Source organism: Rhineura floridana, chromosome 11 (genome assembly GCF_030035675.1).
Source record: "Rhineura floridana isolate rRhiFlo1 chromosome 11, rRhiFlo1.hap2, whole genome shotgun sequence".
NCBI classification, from domain to species: Eukaryota; Metazoa; Chordata; class Lepidosauria; order Squamata; family Rhineuridae; genus Rhineura; species Rhineura floridana.
Window position 1 is genome coordinate 28,239,586 of NC_084490.1, and position 18,201 is coordinate 28,257,786.

An 18,201-nucleotide genomic window follows, 5' to 3' on the forward strand; every position below is an offset into this window, starting at 1 on the left:
TATGGAGCAAGGTGGAGGCAATACAATCGTGGCCTATCCCCTTAACTAAAAAACAAGTTAGGGCATTTCTAGGTGTGGCTGGTTTTTATAGAAAGTTTGTGAAAGATTTTGGGGAAATAGCAACTCCCTTGCATGAGTTGACAAAGAAAAAGTGTTCTGAGCGTGTGGTATGGACGGATGAATGTCAGAAGGCTTTTGATCTGCTGAAGCAAGCCTTGTGCCAAGGACCCATATTAATAGCACCAGACTATGAGCAACCATTCATCGTGGCTACAGATGCGTCGGACCTCGCGCTGGGAGTCGTCTTGCTGCAGGAGAGAGAAGGCACCAGACATCCAGTGGCGTATCTGAGTCACAAGCTGACGTCGAGGGAGAAAAACTATTCATTGGTCCAAAAGGAGTGCCTAGCGGTCGTGTGGGGACTGAACAAGTTGTGCCCATACGTGTGGGGATGAAGATTTACGGTGACGACTGACCATCGGGCCTTGTTATGGTTACAGACTATGAAAAACCATAACACTATGCTGCAGAGGTGGTCCTGGGCCCTACAAGACTATCAAGTGGACTTCCAGTTCATCAAAGGCAAGGACAATGTATTGGCCGATGGACTGTCAAGGCAGGTGGCTGGGACTGCAGTGACGTGACCAGACGGAGGAACAAAGAAAGACATTTTCCCCAGAGAGACTTGTTTTACTTGTTAACGTGACATATGAATCCTGGAACAGGAATAATACTTTGCTGTTATTTTTAAGGGGGGGGAAATGTGATGTTCCTGTATTAATGTATATATGGTAAGTGCTGTTTGTATAGAAGATACATGGTAAGTGGAATGAAAGAGGAGGGGGGAGTAAATGAGCAGTAGAATGCTGGATGATTGGCTGAGCGTTTGAATGGCTGAGAGCATAAATGGAAGAATGACAGTTGAATCTGGGTGGACGTGAGTGGGTTGTTTTGGTGGACGTTGGTGGGTTTTAGAGGTGTTTGAGAGGTGTTTGGAGCTGGGTGTTTGGAGGTGGATGTGGGGAGAGTGTGGAGTTCAGATTAATACTAAGACAAGTATCACAGGAATAGATGAAACCATATGCTTATGTGCCTTTATAAAGTAATCTTGTTATTTCTAATAATTAATAAACACTATTTTGGTTTACCGGAGGCCTGATCCTTGGCTGGGGAATATACAGACCAGAGGGGAGGGCAAGGTACTTACCAAGGCTGAAGGGAAACTGTAACAATTGGTGGCAGCAGTGAAGGGAAGAATATAACACCACAAGTATCCAGAGCAACCCAGAATTATATGCATTCTATATAGATCAAAGGGATTGGGACAGCTTAAGCACGCAGTCACAGAGGTAACCTGATTGAGAGAGACTCAGGCAGAGTCTCTGGGAATACTGGTTATAGGACGTGACTGGTGGTGCTGCCTAGCAGGGGGATCTGGTGAGGTCTGTGCTAGAGCGGAGAGAGAAACCATAAAAAAGGACAGTCCTGACTGGTGGAGTCCCTGGTGGTGCCTAGTGACAGGCAGTAGCCACGAGCAGGTAGGAACCTGACAGGGAGAGCCAGGGAAGGGTGTCACAGTCCTCAAATGCCAAGATGTATCACTGAACACTAAAGTCAGGATCATTCAGACCATGATATTCCCGATCTCTATGTCTATGTTATGTCTATGTCTACGTTGGACAGTGAAAAAAGCGGGTAAGAAAAAAATAAACTTATTTGAAATGTGGTGTTGAAGGAAAGCTTTGCACATATCATGGACTGCGAAAAAGACAAATAACTGGGTCATAGAACAAATTAAACCAGAACTATCATTAGAAGCTAAAATGATGAAGCTGAGGTTATGATACTTTGGACACATAATGAGAAGACATGATTCACTAGAAAAGACAATAATGCTGGGAAAAACAGAAGGGAATAAAAAAGAGGAAGGCCAAACAAGAGATGGATTGATTCCATAAAGGAAGCCACAGACCTGAACTTACAAGATCTGAACAGGGTGGTTTATAATAGATGCTATTGGAGGTCACTGATTTATAGCGTCGCCTTAAGTCATAATCGACTTGAAGGCATATAACAACAACAACATAAAATATACCCTTGTAAATTGCTTACCATATCGCGATACCTTCAAATAACTCTCTGAAACAAAATACAGCAAATTATAAAAATTAGGCAGTTTATACCTAGTGGGGGAGAGGGAAGTCAAGCAACGAACATCACTGGTTTCTCTTGCCAAGGACACTTGGGTTTGAACCAGCAATGTCATATCCTGAGTCTTTTTTCATGCACAAGAGGAAAAGGGGACTGTGGATTATCACTCCATGTGAGTGGAAAATGGTACAAAGCCTCTTGATTGGGCAAGAGTCTGGCCTTCTGCCTTTGTCTGATCAACAGCATCCTTGGCTGTCATGTCTTAGTCTTAAACAAGACAAGCAAATTCCACTTTATTTCCATGAGCTGCCAAAGTGAGACTGCCCAGAATTGTGGGTGATCTTGCGAGAGCCGGGTCATAGATGGGAGGATTCTAACTCCTCCCTCCCGTTGCTGCCTGGGGCACGCTCCACCCCACAATTAGCACCCTGTGCGGAGGCTCGAGGCTTGTCTTTCAAGCAAATGTCCTTAAATTGCGGTGACTGTACTGGTTTAAGCAGTGATCATAGTCAACATGAATGGATTAAATTGGTGTGCATTTCTTCTCTGTATCCAGCAGTACACCACTTATTTTTATAAATTACAGACATACATAAAAAAGAGGTTTCTATAATATTTCATGCCTACAATTTCATGAGATTACCAAAATAAGAGCTGAAATACTTACGTCCCAGTGTATACGTCACAGCAGCAACAAGACAGATGAAAAGGAGGAGAATGACTATGTAGGGTGCTAGCCAAGGCGGAGTGGCAGGATAAAAGGGATCTGAAAAACACATTAAAATCTTAGCCATTTCTCTTATTTCTCCAGGAGAAAAAATATTCAGGTTTCAAACAAAACAAAACCTTAATCAGAACTCTCCCAATGACACAGGGGCTGTCTTTGCCATTCATCCCCATTGCCCCCAATTCTCCTGAATGCCCCTATTTGGGGATACACTGCCAGAAGGGAGCTGGAGCTGAGCAAGTAAGGGTGCATCAACGGTGCCTTTCCTGCCTGCCTCTCAGCTGAGCAGTGGACACTCCCTACTCACCAGAGATCAGGATTCTGGATTCACTCTCCATTTGTAGCATTGGGCTGATGATTTTGCAAGAGACTTCACTGTCGACTCCTGGTTCTTTCGTAATGGAACTGGAAACACTGAAGTTCCCTGCTGTGGTCTCTGCATTTGTAGTGTCTGACTCTTCCCTTTGGATTTTGCCATTACTGTCCAGCCAGAGAGCCTGGGGCTTTGGATACCAACCTTTGGAGCTACAGGTAAGGTCAATCCCCTGGCCATTATAATTCACCAAGGCAATGGTGGGCTCTGTTCCTTTTGCTACACAAAGATAATACCAATTATTAATTTCCCATTGCCCCAAGTAGAACAGAACCTATCTAGAATATCTGTATCCTGACAAAGCATTAGGAATTCCATTGTTTTCTTTTCTTTTTTTACAGTCTACATTTTGTGTAGAACTACAGTTCTAAAAGCTAATTTCTGCAGAGTATTTTAAAGCTACAGGAGGATGGCTGCAATTACATGTTAATGTCTTTTCATGGAGTATTACAAATGACCAAGAGTTAGTAAACTGGTCACTGATCTGGGGTGTACATTTGGGGAACTTTGCAGTTTTAAGTTTTGACAACCTGCATTTCTGAAAATATAGGTTTAATTTACTCATTTGTTTTGTGAGTTACGCTGGCTGCCCATTAGTTACCAGGCTAAGGTCAAGGTTCTGGTTTTGACATACAAAGCCTGATACAGCTTGGGACCAGGATACCTGACAGATTGTCTTACCCTTAAATACCCAGTCGATCTCTACACTGCAGGTGAGGGCCTCCTGCAGATACCACCTTATCAGGAGGTCCGTACAGCACAACATAGAAAGCGGACCTTTAGTGTGGCGGCACCTACCCTTTGGAATTTCCTTCCCTTAAATATTAGGCAGGCACCATCTCTGTTATCTTTTTGGTGCCTACTGAAGACCTTCCTCTTTCAACAAGCCTTTTAAGTAGAGACCCTATCCCAGTCTGCATCTGTGTTGGAATTGTTTTTTAAGATGCTTTTAAAGCTTTTTAAAAAGATGTTTTGTTTTAATATGTTTTTAAAGATGTTTTGTTTTAATATGTTTTTAAAGATGTTTTGTTTTAATATATTTTAAAGTCTGGTTTTATGATGTTTTAGAGTGTTTTTACTGTTGTTTGCCACCCTGGGCTCCTACTGAGAGGAAGGGTGGGATATAAATTTAATAAATAATAAACAAAATAAATAAATTGCAATGGTCATTGGCTACAAACAATAAAAATCTGACTTCCTGACTGGGTTGTGCATTTACCTTTGGTCATTTAAAAATATCATTGTACATTAATCCATTTAGGCACATGTCTTGACAGATATTTTCAAATGTTGCATTCAAATATTTGAAGGCCACAGAGGATAATTCTAAACAACTTTCCTGTGTTTAGAGGCCACATCTATACCTGCAAGCGTAAACCTGTTTTTAAACCAGTGCAAGTGACATGGCTTCATCTAGAAACCCTATGTATGGTAATGATGCCAAGAATTTCATTGGAGAGGATAAGACAGTGGCAGTTGAAATCAGCCAGAAAACTCTGAGAAAGATCTTCCTCTGATTGGCTAAGGACAGGCCTCCATATTTGGAAGAGTTTTTGAAGGACAAGTGATTAATCTGGTACTGCATTTCCACTATGTGAAAGCGAGTCAACTACTGTCTCGTAACAAACACTGGTAGGCATGAACTGTGATGCAATGAAATGAACGGATGGAATAACAAAATGACAATGTAATTTACATAATTACTTAAATCACATAATCTCGCAGACAGCAAGATGAATTACTTGGTGGAACATGAAATGCAGTGGAATGGAAACAATGTTGCATGCAGTGAATACAGGGTGGAACGGAAAACAATTCCTTTTTAGACACACCCCATGTGAGTCTGTCCCTGTAATTCTTGTATCAGTCCCACCTATGCCAGGGGCCAAAAAAGGACAAAGTAAAGGTTTTTCTGAATACTTGAATGACTTCCTAGTTATGCAGGAATTTATTGCATTGTAGAATATGTAGAAGTGCTAAATAGAGTGTAGTAACCATGTATGGTATATTAAAAGAGCATTAAGAATATTTAGAAATGCTGTAGATTATTTATTGCTAAAATATGTGATAATCTTTATATGAATGTAATGCTGGTAAAATGTAGTGGTTCCAGCATAAGAGGGGGAATGCATGATAGAAGATAATTTCTCTTTTACATGTATATATTTTTTCTAATACATGTTCATTTTATATTGATTAATATATGCTTAATATTGATCAGCTAAAGTTATATATTCCCCTCAAAGGAATTTATGCATTGTTTTTAAAAAACAAGGCAATCTGCCTCTCCCCCTTAACCTCAAGATGAAGGCTAAGAATTCAAAAACTCCCATGGGAACATGGGAATTTCATAAAAAGTTAAACTTCAGAAAGAGATAAAACCAGGCAGAGAAAAAGAAGTCTCCAGGCAGCACAGGAAGAGAGATTAAACCTCCTTTCCCTCCGGAAAGCTCAGATTGTGAGCTGGCTGAGCAGTTTAGCTGTGCAGCCAGCACTGAAATCCCTCCCTCGCTGCTCCCCCCCCCCCCCTGTAGGACAATGCTACAGCACTGAGGTTGGAGATGGACATTATAGCAAGAGAAGGGGATTAAAAGTTCTGCTGTGATGAAACATTTGGCTTATTTGACTTTTGTTCATTTTGAGGGAAAGACTATTCCTCCTTGAACCATACTGCTAAGTTTGGGGACCAGCCACATTGTCCTCTTCCCTGACAATTGCTCCAGGTGGAGAAGGGAGGCTGAACTCCTGCTGTGACTCCTAATTGGTCTCATAGGCCCTAATTAGTCCTGTCATAATGATGGATTTTTCTTAGGATAATGCTAATGCTGATGACAATTCAACTCACCTGCCAAAACCAACTCAGTGACCACCTTATCAAACCAGTCTCCAAGATGGATCATACAAATGTATTTTCCTTGGTCAGAGATCTGGCTGTTCTTCAGAACCAGAGACATGTTCCCTTTATTAAGCTCAGTATGAGATAGCTCTGTTCGACCCCGGTATCTGTTATCCTGCGTTTCCATCCCATTTCGATTATCATAGGACTTCACATCAATTGTTTTTGAGGAGTTAACAAAGATCCACTGGACGCTGATGTGGATGTCTTCTGATATTCTTGAAGATTCTAGCTGACATGGCAGGATTACTTCCTTTCCAAGGAAACCAATTACAGGCTTTGGAGGTGGAATGATTGCAAACTGAGCTTTAGGGAATAACAAAGCAAAGGTTCATCTCAAACAGATTCATTACCGGTGCAGAGCGTAAGTTCATTTGCAGCTAACAGCCTCTTCCCAAGTTTGTCCATCTACAATTTCCATCTTTATGTTTCCCAGGAGAGTGTTCAGGTGTTAGTTAAAAGAGAGGGAAGAGGAAGGGATTGTTGCTTCTGCAGGATTCACAGAAGTGATGTTTTAGTTCTGGTTTAATTGTGCCAGGGATAGGCAATGTGCAGCCCTTCAGATATGGTTGGACTCCATCAGCCCCAGCCTTCCTGGCCATTTGTCAATGATGATGGGGGTTATAATCCCAATAACATCTGTAATGACACAAATCTCTAGCCCTCTACATGTATTATCTGATTGTGCAGGTGTGTTACTCAAGGATAACTCTTGCACAGTTCCTTTACAGATACCCATATGCAGTATATGTGGTCTCTGATAGTATTAAAGGAGGGGCTAAAAGTCCCCCCCCTCCTCCATGGAAACATAGAATTGCCTTGCATGCAAATAATGCATCAATAGGACTTCTACCATCCTGAACTCAAATTCAATGTGCCACCTGCCTTTATGCCAGTATTTACTTTTTTTAATTCTCTGTGTTGCTGCCAGATTTAAATGTGGAATTGTTATAAACAGGAGTGGAGGAGGAATTTGTTTGGTCCGCTTTTCTCAGTGGACTGACTCAATCCAACAATGAACTTGCTTGCAGATTCGAACAAAGCTTCCAACTGGATTTCACAGTGTAGGTTCACAGTGCAAGAATTGTGCACAAAAATACATATTTGATAGTTAAAATGCATATCTTACAGAACATTGCACTGGAAAGCACTGAAAAAAATATATTTTTGGGGAACATGTGTATACTACTGTTTATAATTTAAATGTGAACTTTTCATGCTTTCTGAAACAGCACAAATTTCAGTTGATCTGTCCATCCCTAGTTATATAACACAAATATAACATAATTTACGGTGTATCCCCTAGAGAGAAGTATGTTGAAATGTGACTAATAATATAAATTATAAGTTAATATATCTCTGCTAGGCAGTTTTTCCAGTGCAATCGCAATTGCAAGATATACTGTTCAGTAACTGCTTTGATGCTGAACTTTAATAATGATATTCTTCCTATTTTGTAGATTTCTTTTAGGATATTTTTAGTCTTCAGTTAGTCTTACAAAGCCAAGAACCAATTTTAAAAGGCCGCACCGATAACATTTTTCTTGCTGGTATTTTCTTTCAATATTACCTACAAGCTAGCAAATAAGCAATAATAAATTTGCACATATTTAAACTTAGTATATTCAAATGATGACTGGACAGGGCTTATTTTTCTTTCTACCTGTTTGGGTGACAGAGTCTGTCTGAGCTACCCCTTATCAAATGATTTGAAGTTAGGTGCCAGGTAGGAAACATGTAGATCTAGTCTTTTATACTAGCAATCTGAAAAAGGTACACTGTCTCTATGTGTCAGTTTATACTATGTTCAAGCTGCAAGTTCTTCTCAAAATCTCAAGAGTGGAGACTCGGGGGGGGAGGAGCTTTGGTGGTGGTGTGACTGCACTCCTGGTTGCTTTCAGCATTGCCTTCAGTCTGATTTGGCTTCATGTCATGACATCATATCATTATGTAGTGCTGTCAATGAAGCAATCAGAATGAAGGCAATGATTCTTCCGCTTTCTGTGGAGGTGTGGGATATGGCATCTTCTGCCAGCAACTACATGTATGACTACTGTCACTTCTAAGTATGCCTTGCCTCTGATTGTGCATCCCCACTCCAAATATGAAACTCTCACTGTCTGCACATCCTACAAAGAGCATGATGAAAGAAGGGAGCATTTTTGGCTCAGCCCTATCTTACACACATGTATTATCCAAGTGCTCATTGCCATAGACTGTACAAAAGCAGCTTGCTTACCTGCAATTACTAGCACGTGGGAGACCTGTAGAACGATTAAGATGCAAACAGTCATTGATGAGGAACACATGGGTCAGGAGATCAGAAAAACAGGGCTGTACCTGTGCAGATGTGGGAAGGGAAAAAAATGAATTGTCAGAATCTGCTGATCACCATGTATTAACTATTGTAAACAGTGATATTATCTCTGTATAAGTAGATATAGATGTATTATGTATTAATCTTCCTGTACTGTAGTTAGGTAATTTATCCTGTATACCAGGGATGGGGCACCTGAATCGACGGAACCTATTATTATTATTATTAGCCCACCTTTCACCAATAGGTCCCAGGGTGGGTTACAAAATCTAATTAAAAAAAAAGTACATTTCAGTCAAAAGAATAGGGTGGGGTCTGAAAATATGACCCTGCAGACCTCTCTGTCTGGCTTTTGAGATTCTCCTCAGGTCAAAACCAGCTTCCCAGCCACACCCCATCTCCCCAGGGCCACACTTCTTACTGGTCTTGCTTTGCTCCTTCTTTGAGAGTGCTTGCCTGGATGGAATGTGTTCTTGACTCCAAGGACTTGCTTGCCTGAATAGAGGACAGAGTGTTCAAGTGTGTGTAGGAACTAGCCTACTGTACATAGATGATATTTCACATTCATTGCTCTGGCCACTTTGACCTCAGGCCTTGTCCACCACAGAATGTGGCTGCTGGAAGGTTGCTGTGAAGGGAATGTGGCCCTCAACCTGAAATAGATTTCCCACCCTCTCTATGCACTAATGGCAAATTCAGCACTGTGAATGTGAATTCTTATGTAGTCAACATGGCATTATCCAAGCACAAAAGAAAGGTTTAAGCAGGCTCATGGGAATCCCAAGATTTGCAGAAATAAAACAAAACAAATTTTTAGAAAATACCCTAACCCCTCCCCTCAAAAAATAGTCCAATGAGGACTGAGCAAACTCAGCAGCCATGGAATGCTGACTGCTGAGGGGTAATGGTGGAATATTTTGGAACTTTACAATTTGTTGCAGGTTCATTTATTTTTCGTCTTCCTGCATAAATACATTCAAGGCAACTTAAAGTAAATAAAATAAAAATAATAGTGCTCAATAAAACCAACATTGACAGAAATGCTAATGGGGAATTTTATATATACATACATGTATAGCTAATGGGGAATTCAATGTACATAAATAATAAGCAAAATATATTCTTTTATAAAGCTATAAAGGTTCATAACATTTTAATAGTTTAATAGGAAACCAGATCCTTTTCTCTTTGGAGCTGTCCTCCCTGACTGTGCTGGTTTGTTTGGAACTATTTGTACTCAAAATAGTAGATAACACTGTGCTGAACATATCAGTTTCCCTAAGATGTAGAAAGAAAGAATTGCAATAATAAAATGCGTAACTAAATTGCTTTGCTCACTAGCTGAAACTTACTTTCATGTGAAGTACTGAACATTGCCAGATCCACTAGAACACGATGCAGAGAAGTACAGTACCTATGCAATGCCTATGCAAATGCCTGTGTAATACTGTCATGTCTATGTCAGTGTCTGTGTCATTCTGATGTATCTATGTCATTTTTATGTGTTAAATCCTGATTGGTAGATGGTAAAGTCTTTGTCCTAAAATATATAAAACCCCAGGCAACCAGTGCCATGGTGCAATTCTCCACTCACTAAGAGGGAGACTGACCAAGTGTACACTTGTTTTATTTTTATTTACTTGTAATAAAGTCCTACCTTTTTGTTCCAAGCCTGTGTCTTTCAAAATTCTTTTTATTCAAGGACCCCCAGCAAAAGACCCACAGGAGAAACACAAAATTCTCCAACAATGCTGCATGATTAAAAAAAAACCCTCCAAAAGGCAACTTTAAAAAAAATCTGAAGCAACTCTACTGGACAACTTACAATGATAATTAATTATCACAGCAGACTATAGACATGTGCAGCTCTCATATCTTCTCATATGTCTAAGATCTCTCCATGTTCAGCATGTGAAAGAAATCTATCTGGAAATATACCGACCAAATCAACAAGCTAATATGATTTGGAGGTTTATTTCAATCTGTGCAAGCCTCTGAAGTCTATGAAGACAATGAAAAGTTCAGAATCGGAAGCAACTATAATAAAAAAAAGAGTTATAGAAAGAAATAAAATGGCACTTTTTCAAGGATATATGTTTTTATTGTTTATGAAGCTGGAGTCAGAGGAAGTTACTCATGCTTTAGACCCACTAAAATTAATGTGACCAGGTAGTCACAATTAACTTCTCCATTGATTTCAGTGGAACTAAGGCTGCAGTCCTGTGTGCATTTACTTAACATAAGTAAAATAAATAAAGCTGAGGCTGAGTAAACCTGCAAGGGAATGTGCTGTAAAGCACAGCTAGCACTGCAGTCATATATATGTCTACTCAGAAGTAAGTGCTGTCCAGTTTAATGGACTCATTCATAGCTAAGTGGTATAAGACTGCAGGCGAACTTCTTCTGAATCCAACCCACACATTTTATTTGACTTATTTCATTTACATTTACTGTTTATGATAATGACACATTCCCCTCAGTATCCAGAGTGACTTACAGTCTTGAACACGAACTGTTAGGCTGGAAGCAGACACCGGAGGGTTGCCATCACTAGAGGGGAGAGCTTTGTCAAACTGCTACCTACACTGCCCACTGCAGGCAGAGGGTATTTCACCATGTTTTTGCTAACAGCTGGAACTGAGGACTTGTCTTCTCTCCCTCTGCAGCTGCTTAAAAGGGCCCCACTTGGCTGTAAGGCCAGAGGTTGTTTCACTTTGTTTTTAATGGTTATGGAATTATTGTGCCCCAAATCCCCTCCTTCTCATCCCCCTGCCCCAAATGGTATTGGATCCTCTCCCTCCCTCCAACTCTGGGAGAAAGTGAGAGATCACTCTAATGCAAAGCAAACACAGGCTAGTCAGTTTCATCTTAGCAAAACAAACACACAGGCTGAGCAAAGCAAAGACAGAAGCTGCACAGCAAAGAGCAAGATGAGCAAAGCAAAGACTTAGGACAGTCAACTTCATGTTAGCAAAACAAAAGCACAAGCTTGTCAGTTTTGAGTTGGGAAAGTGAAGACCAGGCCATCAGTTAAGGAAGTGTGGTGCTTTAAAAAAAATATCTCTGGGGTTGGGAAAAGCTGGAGAAATGTGCAGCATTCAGGATTGGTGGGGAAAAGTTTTTGTTTTGTTTTTAATTTCCTCTAGAGAATTGGAAGCAGTTTGAAAAGGGGATTGTTACTTGTAATATGTAAGTTCATTCCAGTGTCCCCTTTTGTCATCTCTTCTGTTCCATCTCTAGCACTGGTTTATTTGTGATTTATTATTATTTACATAAAATGAAGGCATTTATGTGTTAACTAAAGCTACAGCCCTATACGCACACTTACATGGGAATAAGTCATGTATAGGATTGCACTGTTGGTCAGATATCATGCATTTTATGTTCTTATAGCGTCTTCAGTTAATAATCTGATAAGAAAAAAGTAATAAGATCTGATAAGTATACCTTCCATTCCACCTCCCCTGTAAATAGTGGGAGGGGGTTCCCCCTTCCCCACACTGCTTCATCATTTCAGGAGACTGAACATCTTGCTCAGCCTCTAAACAGCAATACTAAATTTTAAAACACAGAAAAGCTGTGTTGTGCATCACCATGTATACATGTCACACAGGTAAAACCAATAGATGCCCATGCCGCTCACTCAGCCACTTTTCCTCATGCAAGTGCCAATTGTTGTTGTTGTTGATATGTGCCTTCAAGTCGATTATGACTAATGGCGACCCTATGAATCAGTGACCTCCAACATCATCTGTCGTGATATTGTACGTTCAGGTCTGTGGCTTCCTTTATGGAATCAATCCATCTCTTGTTTGGCCTTCCTCTTTTTCTACTCCCTTCTGTTTTCCCCAGCATTATTGTCTTTTCTAGTGAATCATGTCTTCTCATTATGTGTGCAAACTATGATAACTTCAGTTTCATCATTTTAGCTTCTAGTGACAGTTCTGGTTTAATTTGTTCTAACACCCAATTATTTGTCTTTTTCGCAGTCCATGCTATGCGAAAAGCTCTCCTCCAACACCACATTTCAAATGAGTTGATTTTTCTCTTATCCGCTTTTTTCACTGTCCAACTTTCACATCCACGCATAGAGATTGAGAATACCATGGTCTGAATGATCCTGACTTTGGTGTTCAGTGATACATCTTTGCATCTGAGGACCTTTTCTAGTTCTCTCATAGCTGATCTCCCCCATAGCAGGACATTAATATGTATGATGCTGAATTTCCCATGAACACACTGAGCTGTAAGAACCCAAAAGGTGAAATGTCCCCATAAAGGAGGAGCTAGCTCCCATTCAACAACGGCATTCTGTAAAATGAAAAACTGAATTTGTGGAAAGGCTCTAGAATAGACTGTACTGAAATAAATGAATAATTGGGAAATACACACATCATTAAAGAGCTTGAAAAGAAGGAAACCCCCTTCAAGTTCAAGTTCAGAGAGAGATGGTCACAAGACACCCCTCTTTGCAGGTGTTCCAAAACTTGGTTCAAATGCCTAAACTGTCCCATGACAAAGTTAATTATATGCTACCGGGTACATATCATGTGCTGGTATAAAATGGGAACTGCAAAGCGGCAGCCATTTTATTTCCACTACAAATGAAAGCTGCAATTATCAGCAAACAGGCTTAGTGCAGTAAGGAAGGATTTCTGCTAAAGGAACACATCACTGTTATTCCTCTCTCTCACACACACCCACATCCTGATTTACATTTCCCATGAAAGCGCCTGAAATCTGCTGTCAAACGTATGTTTGCTTCTGTGGCTTGAAGGTTTCTCCATGATGGCTAACTCATTCTGTATCCTAAATGGAGGTGACGGAAGCCTCCTTTAACCAAGCCACCAATTCAATGTTAAACAAGCACATTCCAATAACTAAAAGAAGGAACTGTAATTTTGATGTTCTTAACATAGTTTCTTACCTTCCTAGCAGATTGTGAGATTCATGTTTTAGATGTTGTACCTTGCTCCCGCTTCGAGTGGAATTTGTTGCAGGAATTGTTTACTTTCATTTTCCAACTGTATATGCCAATAAGTAACTGCCAGCAATATGCTCTGTAATGTAATTGCTGTGACAGCTGACACCTTGCTCTGAAAATTAAAGGTGTATATGCCATACAAAGACTTTGCGTGGGGGCTCAACAGATACTTCTACAACTAATGTAGTGACTAATTTACAGGGGACAGGGCTCCATTTGACAGGCTGTCAAAGGACAGCCCTTTATTTGGATAGCTCTCCAGTCCAAGTTCAGTTTAAAGATAAAGAATACTAAGAAAAAGGAGTGGGAAGCTTGAAACTGGCCATCCACAATTAGCATCAGAACACAGGCTGAACAGGCACCAAACTCACCTGGTCATAGACTTCTTCACAGTGATCAGATGGACTGCATTTCTATTTAAATGATAGTGATGATTTCTAAATTCACATCTATATATGTGAACTAACATGCAAATCAATGCCCCCTATTTCCCTTTATCTGTTATGCATTTTTTGGCAATGCATAAGTAGCTACCTATGGTAAGGCATGGCTCAGCCTTATATAGGACATACATGAGGTGGGACACAAGTATGAGCACCAAGTCCATGTGTCTTCCCTCACAGTGCATATAACGTTTCATGAGACCTAGGGCTGGTGCAAGTAAACCTAAGACTGGTGCTCCTCCACTTTCTCCTCCAGCACATAAACAAACCAGGAAGCCTGTTAGACCTGAACCAGGTTTGGTGCTCCCTAATAAACTACAACCAGTAAGCAACAAACCATGGCTAACAGTTGACATTTATTAGAGCAACAAACCATGATCCCAGGTCTGGACGTAACCGGTAGACAAGGCTTCCTGATTTGTTTAGCCCACTCACATTGGAGGAGGAGCAAAGTGTGATTAGACCAACAATGCAATAGGTCAGTAAGTCTGAATTATTGTTGTGTGCAAACGCAGTGAATGTGTAGTTTGGCCCTAGGAGCCATCTGTTAATGGTCTTGCCTGATGCAAATCTATTTCTACTGAGCTAAAGCCTCTCCCTTCTCAATAATTTGATGTACACAAATAAATTGACTCCTAGGATTTAGAAATTATAGGACTCCCAGGACTCCTACTTAGGGTTACCAGATGTCTGGCTTTTGGCTGGGGCTCCAGTTTTTGGGGGTCCTCTCCAGGTCTCCGGGTGACTCACCTTAATCTCAGGACTTTCTACTTTCATTAAAAAAAAGTTTCTAGGTGGTCTGTTTCCCATGATATACACCAAAATGTCGGCCACCCCCCATACTCCTTCTGTAGTTGCTCTAAATTCTGCTCTAATCCCTGCCATTTCAGGTTTTCAGCCAATAAGAAGTCAGGGTTGTGATTGACAAGAACAAGAGCTAACTGAGAACAGTTTCCTTTTCCTGTCTCCCATTAGGAATTCAGTAAATATATACCTTTTAGCAGCCAAAGAGTACTTTCTCTGTACAGGATTGGGACGTGCTTCTGAGTAAAAATGCATAGGATTGCAGTACAACAGAAGATCACAGCAGGATATTGGTAGGCATAAAGGTGTACATGTAAGGTTTTTTTAATTACTTGCAAAAATGGTATATTATACTTTTTATTTTTCAGATAATTTTTGAACAGAAGTTTCAAAAAGTGTACATGTTTCAGTGTTATACTTTTCTAATTAAGGAGTCAAACAAAGTTTAAATTTTACAAGACTGTAGAAGAGGGCAGCTTATTTGTCTTATTCATAATAGTTTTGAAAACCTTCCAAATGTGATTTTTTTCTGGGAGTAAAACTTCAATGATAATCCCACATACCTGGGAGCTAACCCCATTGAATTCAGTGGGACTTACTTTTGAGTAGACATGTTAGGCTTGTGCTGAAAATCAGTGAGACTTTGAGTGAACATAGAAAAGGATTGTGTTGTAAATCTTTCTCTCCCTCTCTCATCCTTTAAAAGAAAAGCAGTAAGGGAAGGCTTACTTAGGTGACACTGCTTTTATTTGGCAGGAAACTAATAGTTATTTTTTTTAAAAAAAAGTTCTGCAGTGGCCAACTGGTTTTGACAATAACCTATTCTGTGGGGTGTATGTATTTTTATATCTCCAGTGTGTGCAGTTATGGAATATTTCCAACAACCCTGTGAGGTAGAGTTGGAAACCAAAGCAGCTCACAACAAGAAATAAAACCATTTAAAATCTAATAACTGTAAAACAAATATAAAACAGTTGCAAAACAGCTTAAAGTGGCATGATTATGAATTTTGGATTGGGTGAGTGAAGTTCCTTATCACTGAATTGTAGTCCCATGCATGCTTCCCTGTCTAAGTAAGACCCACTGAATACATTGGACTTGCGTCTTAGTAAACATCTATAGGATTGCACTATAAATATCTTTACAGGTTGTGCAAATAATAAACATCTTTGACATTCATGCTTATATAAATATTTCTTCATAATATGTCTTGATATGTATCTGATTTCACACTATGGTTGTAATTATTATTTACAAATGATTTTTTGCTCTATATTTTAAGTGTGCCTTGCTTCCTTGGGGTGGTCATGGTCCCTGACTGTTCTTTTCACCTTGAGGGTCAGGTTAGGCTGAGGGGCGCTGCGTAGCCCATGGTCAAGTAAACTTTATAGCTCATTTCCATTTTAAAATTTAATTAAAATGATTTATATGTAGACAAAGTTTATGAAGTAATGGAGATCCAAATAATACATTTAAAGCACATCCAACTCGCATTTAAAACACATGACTTCCCCTAAAGAATCTTGGGAAGTGAAGTTTCCGCCTCACAGTTACAGTTTTCACTACCCTTAACAAACTACAGTTCCCAGGATTCTGTAGTGGGATTCATGTGCTTCAAACGTATGTTGAATGTGCCTTAAATGTATGGTGTGGATCTGCCCCAATATGCTGTGCATTCATTAGTGAATTGAAAAAAACAAATGTAAAAGATACATTTTTAAACAGGACTGTAGCTCCGTGGTAGGGCATATGCTTTCCATGCAAAGGTCCAAAATTCAATCTCTAGAAGAGACTATTGCCTGGAATCCTGAAGAACCAATACTAGTCCATGTCATCAGTACTGAGCTAGATGGTACCAAATGGCCTGACTCAGTACAAAAGAAAAAAGACACCCACGGGTCACAGTGACTCCAAAATTTATTTATTTATTCTATTTACATTTATATACTGCTTTATTGTAAAAAACCTCTAAGTGGTTTATAGTATGAATTAAAATAATAAACGTACTGGCAAAAACAGTTAGACAGGTATTTAAAAACATTCAAAATAATAAAATGAACAATGAGTTAAAATAGATAAAAAATAATAGCTTCTACATTCTTGGCTAGGCTTGCCTAAACAAAAGTATTTTTAGAAGGTTCCAAAAGAGTACAATTAAGGCACCTGCTAATGTCAATAGGTAGGGAGTTCCAAAGTGGAGGTGCTGCCACACTAAAGGATTGGTTTTTTACAAGGTAAATGAAATGCAAGTAGAAAAACAAAAACAAAAGACAGTGATGATTTCTTAAATGCAGTACCATACCAACCACAACAAGATTCCTACGAGTAAGGCAGAAAACTAAGTATCCCACCAGTCAGGATTCCTAACCAAAAACCAAAACTAAAAAAAATCCTGGCAGCCAGTCAGCCAAGGTCACAGAAATCCCCATGCAGCACAACCTGACCCAGGGGCTGCATTTAGTGCAGAATGCTGTGGCACAATTGCTGACATGAGTGAGACCCTATCAGCACATAATACCTCTGCTCCAAAATCTTACTGGTTGCAACAACAGTGGTTCCATGCGCTCCATTCAGTCTTCTTAAACCCATTGATGATGCACCTTGTCGTTTGTTTCTTGCCCAAGAGTGGTAAAAGAGAATTCACATGCTGGGCAGCGTGGCTGCAATTGTTGTTTCCAAGCTGCTGCCTATGAAGGTAGACCAAATCATGTGTGCTTTCTCTCTGTCAATTATATTCATTGGAATTGGGGTGGGTGACGAAGTGAGTTTATAGCAGCCACAGAGGAGACAGAAAATGGTAGAGAATCTTCTTACTCATTTCTCAGACCTCTTTCTGAAGTAAAGGGTCAAATCTGTAAAGAAATTTGGATGTTAAAAGGTAGGGGCAGGGCATTCCAGGCAAGGGGCTGCCAACTCTACTTGGATATGGGTATCTTTGCAGAGGATCCCTAGTCAAGCTTTACCAACAACACAATCCAAACCATATTTACTGAGAAGTAAATCCTATTGAGTTTTATGGGGATTGGTCCCTTAGTAAGTGTGTTTAGAATTGCAGCCTTTGGAGGCATCCATCATTACTCCTGAGTGCTCCCATCTAACATCTCCACAACACTGTGCTCCTTTCTTCCTACAATGGCCTTCTGGTGACTGGCCTGGCCTGAGGACACTTAAACCCTTTTTGCCAGAAGCAAGTTGGCTAGATTAAATGTTCCCTACCCAGGCTCCATCTTTTAGCTAAGATTTCTATCTTAATTTCCAATCAGGAAAATGTTTTTGTATGAATTGTATGCGCCAAGCAACTGTGGTTGATGCTTAATGTACCATGCTTAATGACACTTGGACCTGCCCTGTGACATCACTCAGGCACGCCCCATGACATCATTCAGGCCTGCCCCCAAAATCTCAGGGTTTGGGATGTTTCTGACCTGGCAACCCTACTCCTACCGGGATTTAGAAATTATATGTAACTTGATTTGGAGTTTGCCGTGGCTTTACACCATGACATC

The 18,201-nt window shown here is 40.1% G+C and overlaps 1 protein-coding gene across 7 annotated transcripts in view; it reads right to left on the reverse strand.

The window, feature by feature from the left end:
• The window catches only part of LOC133366880 (butyrophilin subfamily 3 member A2-like), a 32,515-nt gene extending 18,863 nt beyond the window's left edge, over window positions 1-13,652 (reverse strand). For 3 of the 7 annotated variants that reach the window (XM_061590422.1, XM_061590421.1, XM_061590415.1), the window contains exons 1-7: window positions 13,392-13,652; window positions 11,793-11,874; window positions 8,387-8,487; window positions 6,097-6,453; window positions 3,186-3,470; window positions 2,819-2,917; window positions 2,113-2,139 (exon numbers count right to left, since the gene is read on the reverse strand). In XM_061590422.1, the coding sequence (XP_061446406.1) occupies window positions 2,113-2,139; window positions 2,819-2,917; window positions 3,186-3,470; window positions 6,097-6,453; window positions 8,387-8,456 (838 nt within the window). In that variant the 5' untranslated portion in view covers window positions 8,457-8,487; window positions 11,793-11,874; window positions 13,392-13,652. Of the gene's footprint in view, window positions 1-2,112; window positions 2,140-2,818; window positions 2,918-3,185; window positions 3,471-6,096; window positions 6,454-8,386; window positions 8,488-8,885; window positions 8,960-10,961; window positions 11,062-11,792; window positions 11,875-13,391 lie in introns of those variants that run through there. The other 4 variants (XM_061590417.1, XM_061590420.1, XM_061590416.1 and 1 more) reach the window with 4 other exon arrangements.
• Window positions 13,653-18,201: the final 4,549 nt, after the last annotated feature.